Source organism: Pinus tabuliformis, chromosome 4_2 (genome assembly GCF_031772625.1).
Source record: "Pinus tabuliformis cultivar Carrire ecotype Pingquan chromosome 4_2, CPIR1, whole genome shotgun sequence".
Lineage (NCBI taxonomy): Eukaryota > Viridiplantae > Streptophyta > Pinopsida > Pinales > Pinaceae > Pinus > Pinus tabuliformis.
Genome location: NC_142304.1, coordinates 1063716817 through 1063728508, shown reverse-complemented (window position 1 = coordinate 1063728508; position 11692 = coordinate 1063716817). Strand labels below are relative to the sequence as shown.

Here is an 11692-nt window from a genome sequence, read left to right as displayed (position 1 = left end):
CTTCTCCACTCGTAAAGTTTGGAGGTACGAGGTCCCATAACTATTGACTTAATTGTTTTAAAATATGAGGCCTTCCCTTAATTTTTATGGAAAGTGGGGCCCAAATCTTTTTCTTACTTTTAAAGATGTGTTATGACTATCGACCTCATTTTCCATGGAGGTGGGCCATTCAACGTTTTAAAGTCTAAAGTTTTCTGGAAATACTCAAATATTTTCACGCTCATTTACTTCGTTGTAAAAATTTAATAAGTCGGACGATACTTCTAGATTGATTTTATTAAAGTCAAGCATCTTTTGATTATGCTGTTTTGTTTTGATTTGGAAAATTAGCACACCCACCCACCCACCCAACATTTCCACCGTCTCTGTTACGTTTGTATTTCTCATCCTTATCACCACGCAATAACGTCAGAATCTTTATTTATAAATAAACCAACAAACTCAAACCATTCCCATTCCTGTGAGAGCAGAAGAAGATGCAGATCTGTAACGCCCCCTCTCTTTTTTGGCCTTTACTTTTCCTCTTTTCTTTTTCCATTCTCATACTCACTCCCTCCATATTTTCTTCCGCCCTTCGGTTGTCAGACCACCGGCATCCTCATCACGGCAATGCTTCCGATGAAGAGGCTCTCCTTGCATTTCTCTCTGCAATCACCTATCATCCATCTCACTCACTACTAACCACGTCGTGGAAACGCAATGTTTCGTTCTGCAAATGGACACGTGTCATATGCAGTCGGCGCAGGCAGAGGGTGGTTTCTCTCAATGTGTCGCACATGGAATTACAAGGTACAATCTCTCCTTTTCTCGGCAATCTCTCCTTTCTTAGAATACTTGACCTTGGCAATAACAGTTTCCAGGGTCACATTCCCTATCAATTGGGAAATTTGTTTCGCTTAAAGAAGCTTTACCTGTATCTGAATCAACTCCACGGTTCTATTCCGCCCAATCTTGGTAGGTGCCGCAGACTATCGATTTTTTCTTTGACCTATAACAATCTATCAGGAAGTATTCCCCAAGAACTATGTGTCCTCCCCAAGTTAGAAACCCTTGCCTTAGGAGTTAACAGTTTGACGGGAAGAATACCGGCCTGCTTGGGAAACATATCCTCTTTGAACGCGATAGACTTGTCTCGCAACAGCTTTCATGGGACTATCCCTTTGGAATTGGGTATGCTAAGCCAAATCAACTATATATCAATGGGTCTTAACAATCTCAGAGGACAAATCCCATCTTTCTTTTCCAACTTCACCAATCTTGGATTATTGGATATCACCCTTAACCAGTTGACTGGTCACATTCCCGCCGAATTGTGTAGCAAGAACACACGGTTGACTGCACTGTATCTGGGTGTTAATCAGTTGAGTGGCACCATTCCTGCATCCCTCTTCAATTGTACAAACCTTCAGTTGGTCGACTTAGATGACAATCAGCTCTGGGGAATGGTGCCCATGGAGTTGGGTAAGTTGACGCAGCTCCAATTACTCGACCTAGGCGCGAATCAACTGGTTAGCGGTAGCAGCACAAGCATCCCCATTCTGACTGTGCTTACTAACTGCTCCACCTTAAATTTTATAGATTTAAGTTATAATCGTCTCACGGGACGTTTGCCCTTTTCTATAGGCAGCCTCTCAAGAGAAATATACTCTCTGAACTTGCAAGAAAATGAATTATATGGGGAAATACCTCCACATATTGGAAACCTATCTGGTTTAACATTTCTTGATTTACAAGGTAATTCTTTTACGGGGACAATCCCAGCCACACTTAAAATGCTTCAGAAGTTGGAAAGGCTATTTATGGGAAAGAATCATTTACGAGGAAATATTCCAATGGAAATTGGGCAACTCAAAAGTTTAGGGCTTTTGGATATCCATTATAATAATCTTTCTGGAAGGATTCCCAATTCTATTGCTAGTCTTTATCAATTAAGATATCTATATCTTAACATGAACCAACTATCAGGAAAAATCCCTGCGAATCTAGGGAAATGTGTGAACTTACTACTGTTAGACCTATCATACAACCAACTTAGTGGTGACATACCCCCTGAGGTTGCAGGATTTGCAAATTTAGCTTTCTATTTCAACCTTTCAAACAATTTATTAGAAGGCCCCTTGCCTTTGGAATTAAGAAAAATGACTATGCTTCAAGCTATAGATGTTTCTGCAAATCGACTAACTGGTTACATTCCAAGTGGGCTTGGAAGTTGCAAAGAACTCGAATACATAAATCTTTCTTACAATGCACTTGAAGGTCTGATCCCAATGTCACTCGGTGAACTTCAAAGTCTTCAAAACATGGATTTCTCCTCCAACAATTTGTCAAGTGGAATACCCACAGTGTTGGCAAATCTCAAAATGCTCATTCAAATGAATTTCTCTTTCAACAACTTGTCAGGAGAGGTCCCAAAAGGTGGAGTTTTCAAAAAGCTTGGTGCCACATCATTTATGGGAAATCCTAGTCTTTGTGGACCTTGGGTAAATTTGTCTCTATGCTCTAATCACAAACATAGTAGTGTTTCTCATTTGAGAAAAATTGTCATGCTTATTGTTATAGCTGTCATCGCTATTGTATTGTGTTTATTTCTAGGAATCTTGTGTAGACTAAATCACAAGAGGAATATCCCTATAGAGGTTGGGGCATCCTTAAATATGGGACACCAAAGGATTTCCTATGGAGAGCTCAGCGCTGCAACAAATGGATTTAGTGATTCCAACTTGTTAGGAGTGGGTAGTTTTGGGAAAGTGTACAAAGGGGTTTTGAACAATGGCACAATGGTTGCAATCAAGCTTCTTGATTTGGAAAATGAGGGAGCTCACAAAAGTTTTAAAAAAGAATGCAAAGTTTTGGGTAGAGTTAGGCATCGTAATTTGATTAGAATCATAACCTCCTATTCAGATCTCCAAGTGAAAGCTTTGATATTTCCATTTATACCAAATGGAAGCTTAGAAAAATGGTTATATCCTGATGCTGGAATAGAAAGTGGTTTGACATTGCTACAAAGGTTGAATATAGCAATAGACATTGCCCAAGGCATGGTGTATCTCCATCACCATTGTTTCATGCAAGTGATCCATTGTGATTTGAAACCAAACAATGTGCTTCTTGGTGAAGACATGACAGCGTATGTAATAGACTTTGGGATTGCAACCATATGCTTTGCAAATTATGAGGATTCCACTCTCACTTCTACACTTGCTCTTAAGGGATCTGCAGGCTACATTCCTCCAGGTATTATTTGAATAGAATGACATACTATACAACGTTATGAGTTTCATATTTTTATCAAACATTTTGAATTAAACATCTTATGATGAGAATGGTTGAATGCAGAATATGGATTGGGTGGACATGTCACAACAAAAGGTGATGTTTATAGCTATGGAATCATATTGTTGGAGATGTTGACTGGAAAGAAGCCAACCAACAACATATTTGTTGAAGGAATGAACTTGCAGAAATGGGTGGGTAACAATTTTCCAAATCAACTAGGAGAAGTGGTGGACAAGAGTTTACTAAGAAGAACTAGTACAAGCACTCAAGTAGATAAGGCTCTCAATTGCCTTAGTCAATCCATAAGTATGGGTTTGTTTTGCACAAAAGATTCTCATGAAGAACGACCTACTATGGTGGACATTGTGCGTACACTCCAATCTATTAGAGACACCTTTCAAGGAATTGTTGGCATTCCAGAATCCCATTCAAATTCCACATATTTGTTAGGTGATGCAAGTACATATCACAACATCACTAGCGAAGACCAAATTTCTTCTACATTCTAGAGTGTTGTAAGAGGGTGGTAATTTTGTCACTAAACCATAAAGTAATTTGAATGCATTGTCATTAGATACATGTAGTTTGAGTTTTATTCGGCTTTTTCAGGTTGCAACTTGTTTATTAGTCTTGGTCACCTCTCCTTCTACATGCATGTCTATTGTCAGACAAAAGTGTGAGTAAAAATAAAGTTTTATTAGTCTTAGTCCCCTCTCCTTCTACATGCATGTCTATTGTCACACAAAAGTGTGTGTAAAAATAAAGTTACATAAGCTTTGAAGATCATTTTTTTTACAACTATAAAATCTCCTATCTTTGTCTTATGAAAACTTTATGCATATAAATCTTATTGCATCTACAATAAAACACACTACAATTTTGTTTTACTTGTATTTTTTTGGCCATATAAATATACTAAGAACTTTGCAGGTTCTTTAAGAGATTACAGAGAAAATCAATGGTATTTTTTTGTTCCACAACTGTTTATGAAGCTATCAATTAAAATAAAGAGCAAAAATATGTTGACCAAGATTAAGTTTTCTATACTTTTTCACATATCTAATGTGTTACGTCTTCATAGTAACACTATGAAGTTAAAATTGCGGAATAAGATCAATATGCACATGGCACAACTAGCTTATCCTCAAATTTGTTAAGAATTACAGTAGACACGTAATTTTCATAGATCTAGAAGGAATTAGGCTTGACACATATTTCTATGGAGCTACTTGGTAAAATTGAGTAGCACGATTATTATTATGAGTTAAAGATTTAGATTTTGATATTTTTTAAGAAATATAATTTATTGTCCTATGGTTTTAATTATTTAAGACCAAATATGAATTTTATTATTGTCTTTTTGGTACATAAAAATATTCTACTAAATTTGTTTTTTTCAAAAAAAATTGAGATATGGAGAGAGTTTAGAGCCTAATTAAACTAGCAAAACCACATTAATAAACGTGGTTGATATATGCAGATAAACATATAATAATAATAAAAAAATAAAAAAAAATTATATTATATTAAAAATAATATATTCATATATATATATATATATATATATATATATATATATATATATATTATTAATATATTAATTTTGTTAATATATTAATATAAATATTATTATTAATAAGATAAAAGTTACATAAATTATGAACATCAATTTTTTTACAACTATAAAATCTCCTATCTTTGTCCTATAAAAACTTTATGCATATAAATCTTATTACATCTATAAAATCTCCTATCTTTATCTTATGAAAACTTTATGCATATAAATCTTATTACATCTACAATAAAACACACTATAATTTGGATTTACTTGTATTTTTTAGGCCATATAAATATACCAAGAATTTTAGAGGTTCTTTAAGAGATTATACAACAAATCAATGGTTTTGTTTCCACAACCATTCATGAAGCTATCAATTAAAATAAAGAGCAAAAATATGTTAACCAAGATTAAGTTTTCTATATTTTTCCACATATCTAATGTTTTACTCTTTTATAGTAACACTATGAAGTTAAAATTGTGGAAAAATGTTAATGTGTACATAGCACAAATAGCTTATTTTCAAATTTGTTAGGAATTACACTAAACACATAACTTTCATAGATCTAGAAGGAATTAGGCTTGAGACATATTTCTATGGAACTACTTGGTAAAATTGAGTAGCACAATTATTATTATGAGTTGAAGATTTAGATTTTGATATTTTTAAGAAATAGAATTTATTGTCTCATATTTTTAATTATTTAAGACCAAATATGAATTTCAATGTGTTTTTGTTGCATAAAAATATTCTACTAAAAATAAAATGTTTCAAAAAGATTTGAGATAGGGAGAGAGTTTGGAGCCTAAATAAACTAGCACAACTTCATTAATAAATGTGGTTGATATACACCGATAGACGTATATTAATAATATTAATAATAATATTGTTTATAATAATAATAGTTAAAAAAATTATATTATATTAATACTAATATATTCATTGATATATTTAAATATATATATTAATTTTTTAATATATTAATATAAATATTATTATTAATATTAAAAAAATAATATTAATATTAATAATAATATTTCTAGGACAACCTCCCCTCCTATATGCATGTCAATTGTTGGGCAAAAGTGCATGTAAAAATAAAGTTACATAAGCTATGAAGATCATTTTTTTTTACAGCTATAAAATCTCCTATCATTGTCTTATGAAAACTTTATGCATATAAATCTTATTACATCTACAATAAAACACACTACAATTTGGTTTTACTTGTATTCTTTAGGCCATATAAATATACCAAGAACCTTACATGTTCTTTAAGAGATTATAGAGCAAATCAATGGTTTTGTTTCCACAACCATTCATGATGCTATCAATTAAAATAAAGAGCAAAAACATGTTGACCAAGATTAAGTTTTCTATACTTTTCCACATATCTAATGTCTTATTCCTTTATAATAATGCTATGAAGTTAAAATTGTGGAATAAGATCAATATGTACATGGCACAAACAACTTATCCTCAAATTTGTTAAGATTTACACTAGACACATAATTGTCATAGATCTAGAAGGAATTAGGCTTGACACATATTTCTATGGAGTTGCTTGGTAAAATTGCGTAGCACAATTATTACTCTGAGTTGAAGATTTAGATTTTGATATTTTTAAGAAATATAATTTATTGTCCCATGTTCTAATTATTTAAGACCAAATATGAGGTTCATTAATATATTTTTGGTGCATAAAAAGATTTTATTAAAAATAGATTGTTTCAAAAAGATTTGAGATAGGAAGAGAGTTTGGAGCCTAACTAAACTAACACAAGTACAATAATAAATGTGTTTGAGTTACGCAGAAAGTCCTAAACTAATACTAATAATAATAATTTAAAAAATAAATTATTTATATTAATATTAGTATATTCATTGATACATTTAAATATATATTAACTTTATTAATATATTAATTCTATTAAGATATAATAATAATAATAATAATAGCACAATCCCATCTCCCTCTATATGCATTTCTATTGTCAGACAAAAGTGTGTGTAAAAATAAAGTTACATAAATTTTGAAGATCAATTTTTTTAACAACTATAAAATCTGCTATCTTTGTCTTTTGAAAATTTTATGTATATAAATCTTATTACATCTACAATAAAACATACTACAATTTGGTTTTACTTGTATTTTTTTGGCCATATAAATATACCAAAAACTTTGCAGGTTCTTTAAGGGATTATAGAACAAATCAATGGTACTTTTGTTTCCACAACCATTTATGAAGCTATCAATTAAAATAAAGAGCAAAAATATGTTGACCAAGATTAAGTTTTCTATACTTTTCCACATATCTAATGTGTTACTTCTTCATACTAACACTATGAAGTTAAAATTGCTGAATAAGATCAATATGTACATGGGACAACTAGCTTATCCTCAAATTTGTTAAGAATTACACTAGACACATAACTGTCATAGATCTAGAAGGAATTATGCTTGAAACATATTTCTATGGAGCTACCTGGTAAATTTGAGTAGCACAATTATTATTATGGGTTGAAGATTTAGATTTTGATATTTTTAACAAAAAAAAATGTTGTCGTGTGTTTTTAATTATTTAAGGTTAAATATGAATTTCATTAACGGGGTTTTGGTGCATAAAAGTATTCTACTAAAAATAAAATGTTTCAAAAATATTTGAGATAGGGAGAGAGTTTGGAGCCTAACTAAACTAACACAACCACATTAATAAATATGGTTGATTTACATCCTGGAATTAGTTTCTTCAAGCATAACGTGTAGCCAACATAGATTCTAGCATTATGGATTGGGAATCTATTAATAATAATATTATATATATATATATATATATATATATATATATATAATTAATATATTAATTTTCTTAATATAATAATATAAATATTATTATTAATATTAAAAAAATTATTAATATTAATAAATAAACCCAACATTTCCACCGTCCCAACATTTCCACCGTCTCTGTTACGTTTGTATTTCTCATCCTTATCACCACGCAATAACGTCAGAATCTTTATTTATAAATAAACCAACAAACTCAAACCATTCCCATTCCTGTGAGAGCAGAAGAAGATGCAGATCTGTAACGCCCCCTCTCTTTTTTGGCCTTTACTTTTCCTCTTTTCTTTTTCCATTCTCATACTCACTCCCTCCATATTTTCTTCCGCCCTTCGGTTGTCAGACCACCGGCATCCTCATCACGGCAATGCTTCCGATGAAGAGGCTCTCCTTGCATTTCTCTCTGCAATCACCTATCATCCATCTCACTCACTACTAACCACGTCGTGGAAACGCAATGTTTCGTTCTGCAAATGGACACGTGTCATATGCAGTCGGCGCAGGCAGAGGGTGGTTTCTCTCAATGTGTCGCACATGGAATTACAAGGTACAATCTCTCCTTTTCTCGGCAATCTCTCCTTTCTTAGAATACTTGACCTTGGCAATAACAGTTTCCAGGGTCACATTCCCTATCAATTGGGAAATCTCTTTCGCTTAAAGAAGCTTTACCTGTATCTGAATCAACTCCACGGTTCTATTCCGCCCAATCTTGGTAGGTGCCGCAGATTATCGATGTTTTCTATGGCCAATAACAATCTATCAGGAAGTATTCCCCAAGAACTATGTGTTCTCCCCAAGTTAGAAACCCTTGCCTTAGGAGTTAACAGTTTGACGGGGAGAATACCGGCCTGCTTGGGAAACATATCCTCTTTGAACGCGATAGACTTGTCTCGCAACAGCTTTCATGGGACTATCCCTTTGGAATTGGGTATGCTAAGCCAAATCAACTATATATCAATGGGTCTTAACAATCTCAGAGGACAAATCCCATCTTTCTTTTCCAACTTCACCAATCTTGGATTATTGGATATCACCCTTAACCAGTTGACTGGTCACATTCCCGCCGAATTGTGTAGCAAGAACACACGGTTGACTGCACTGTATCTGGGTGTTAATCAGTTGAGTGGCACCATTCCTGCATCTCTCTTCAATTGTACAAATCTTCAGTTGGTCGACTTAAATGACAATCAGCTCTGCGGAATGGTGCCCATGGAGTTGGGTAAGTTGACGCAGCTCCAATTGCTCGACCTAGGGGCGAATCAACTGGTTAGCGGTAGCAGCACAAGCATCCCCATTCTGACTGTGCTTACTAACTGCTCCACCTTAAATTTTGTAGATTTAAGTTATAATCGTCTCACGGGACGTTTGCCCTTTTCTATAGGAAGCCTCTCAAGAGAAATATACTCTCTGAACTTGCAAGAAAATGAATTATATGGGGAAATACCTCCACATATTGGAAACCTATCTGGTTTAACATTTCTTGATTTACAAGGTAATTCTTTTACGGGGGCAATCCCAGTCGCACTTAAAATGCTTCAAAAGTTGGAAAGGCTATTTATGGGAAAGAATCATTTACGAGGAAATATTCCTATGGAAATTGGGCAACTCAAAAGTTTAGGGCTTTTGGATATCCATTACAATAATCTTTCTGGAAGGATTCCCAATTTTATTGCTAGCCTTTATCAATTAAGATATCTATATCTTAATATGAACCAACTATCAGGAAAAATCCCTGCAAATCTAGGGAAATGTGTGAACTTACTATTGTTAGATCTATCATACAACCAACTTAGTGGTGACATACCCCTGAGGTTGCAGGCCTTGCAAATTTAGCTTTCTATTTCAACCTTTCAAACAATTTATTAGAAGGCCCCTTGCCTTTGGAATTAAGCAAAATGACTATGCTTCAAGCTATAGATGTTTCTGCAAATCGACTAACTGGTTACATTCCAAGTGGGCTTGGAAGTTGCAAAGAACTAGAATACATAAATCTTTCTTACAATGCACTTGAAGGTCTGATCCCAGTCTCACTCGGTGAACTTCAAAGTCTTCAAAACATGGATTTCTCCTCCAACAATTTGTCAGGTGGAATACCCACAGTGTTGGCAAATCTCAAAATGCTCATTCAAATGAATTTCTCTTTCAACAACTTGTCAGGAGAGGTCCCAAAAGGTGGAGTTTTCAAAAAGCTTGGTGCCACATCATTTATGGGAAATCCTAGTCTTTGTGGACCTTGGGTAAATTTGTCTCTATGCTCTAATCACAAACATAGTAGTGGTTCTCATTTGAGAAAAATTGTCATGCTTATTGTTATAGTTGTCATCGCTATTGTATTGTGTTTATTTCTAGGAATCTTGTGTAGACTAAATCACAAGAGGAATATCCCTATAGAGGTTCGGGCATCCTTAAATATGGGACACCAAAGGATTTCCTATGGAGAGCTCAGCGCTGCAACAAATGGATTTAGTGATGCCAACTTGTTAGGAGTGGGTAGTTTTGGGAAAGTGTACAAAGGGGTTTTGAACAATGGCACAATGGTTGCAATCAAGCTTCTCGATTTGGAAAATGAGGGAGCTCACAAAAGTTTTAAAAAAGAATGCAAAGTTTTGGGTAGAGTTAGGCATCGTAATCTGATTAGAATCATAACCTCCTATTCAGATCTCCAAGTGAAAGCTTTGATATTTCCATTTATACCAAATGGAAGCTTAGAAAAATGGTTATATCCTGATGCTGAAGTAGAAAGTGGTTTGACATTGCTACAAAGGTTGAATATAGCAATAGACATTGCCCAAGGCATGGTGTATCTCCATCACCATTGTTTCATGCAAGTGATCCATTGTGATTTGAAACCAAACAATGTGCTTCTTGGTGAAGACATGAAAGCGTATGTAATAGACTTTGGGATTGCAACCATATGCTTTGCAAATTATGAGGATTCCACTCTCACTTCTACACTTGCTCTTAAGGGATCTGCAGGCTACATTCCTCCAGGTATTATTTGAATAGAATGACATACTATACAATGTTATGAGTTTCATATTTTTATCAAACATTTTGAATTAAACACCTTATGATGAGAATGTATGAATGCAGAATATGGATTGGGTGGACATGTCACAACAAAAGGTGATGTTTATAGCTATGGAATCATATTGTTGGAGATGTTGACTGGAAAGAAGCCAACCAACAACATATTTGTTGAAGGAATGAACTTGCAGAAATGGGTGGGTAACAATTTTCCAAATCAACTAGGAGAAGTGGTGGACAAGAGTTTACTAAGAAGAACTAGTACAAGCACTCAAGTAGATAAGGATCTCAATTGCCTTAGTCAATCCATAAGTATGGGTTTGTTTTGCACAAAATATTCTCCTGAAGAACGACCTACTATGGTGGACATTGTGCGTACGCTCCAATCTATTAGAGACACCTTTCAAGGAATTGTTGGCATTCCAGAATCCCATTCAAATTCCACATATTTGTTAGATGATGCAAGTACATATCACAACATCACTAGCGAAGACCAAATTTCTTCTACATTCTAGAGTGTTGTAAGTGGGTGGTAATTTTGTCACTAGACCATAAAGTAATTTTAGTGCATTGTCATTACATACATGTAGTTTGAGTTTTATTCGGCTTTTTCAGGTTGCAACTTGTTTATTAGTCTTGGTCACCTCTCCTTCTACATGCATGTCTATTGTTAGACAAAAGTGTGAGTAAAAATAAAGTTGTTTATTAGTCTTAGTCCCCTCTCCTTCTACATGCATGTCTATTGTCACACAAAAGTGTGTGTAAAAATAAAGTTACATAAGCTTTGAAGATCATTTTTTTTACAACAATAAAATCTCCTATCTTTGTCTTATGAAAACTTTATGCATATAAATCTTATTACATCTACAATAAAACACACTACAATTTTGTTTTACTTGTATTTTTTTGGCCATATAAATATACTAAGAACTTTGCAGGTTCTTTAAGAGATTACAGAGAAAATCAATGGTATTTTTTGTTCCAC

The 11692-nt window shown here is 33.8% G+C and overlaps 2 protein-coding genes across 2 annotated transcripts; both read left to right on the top strand.

Moving 5' to 3' along the window:
- Positions 1 to 467: 467 nt before the first annotated feature.
- LOC149173289 (uncharacterized) lies at positions 468 to 4012 on the top strand. Its single transcript, XM_089427907.1, has 2 exons — positions 468 to 3234; positions 3337 to 4012. The coding sequence occupies exons 1-2, from the start codon at positions 477 to 479 to the stop codon at positions 3783 to 3785; spliced, it is 3207 nt and encodes a 1068-aa protein (XP_089284033.1). The 5' UTR covers positions 468 to 476; the 3' UTR covers positions 3786 to 4012.
- Positions 4013 to 9575: 5563 nt separating this feature from the next.
- LOC149173288 (putative receptor-like protein kinase At3g47110) lies at positions 9576 to 11492 on the top strand. Its single transcript, XM_089427906.1, has 2 exons — positions 9576 to 10671; positions 10774 to 11492. The coding sequence occupies exons 1-2, from the start codon at positions 9576 to 9578 to the stop codon at positions 11220 to 11222; spliced, it is 1545 nt and encodes a 514-aa protein (XP_089284032.1). The 3' UTR covers positions 11223 to 11492.
- Positions 11493 to 11692: the final 200 nt, after the last annotated feature.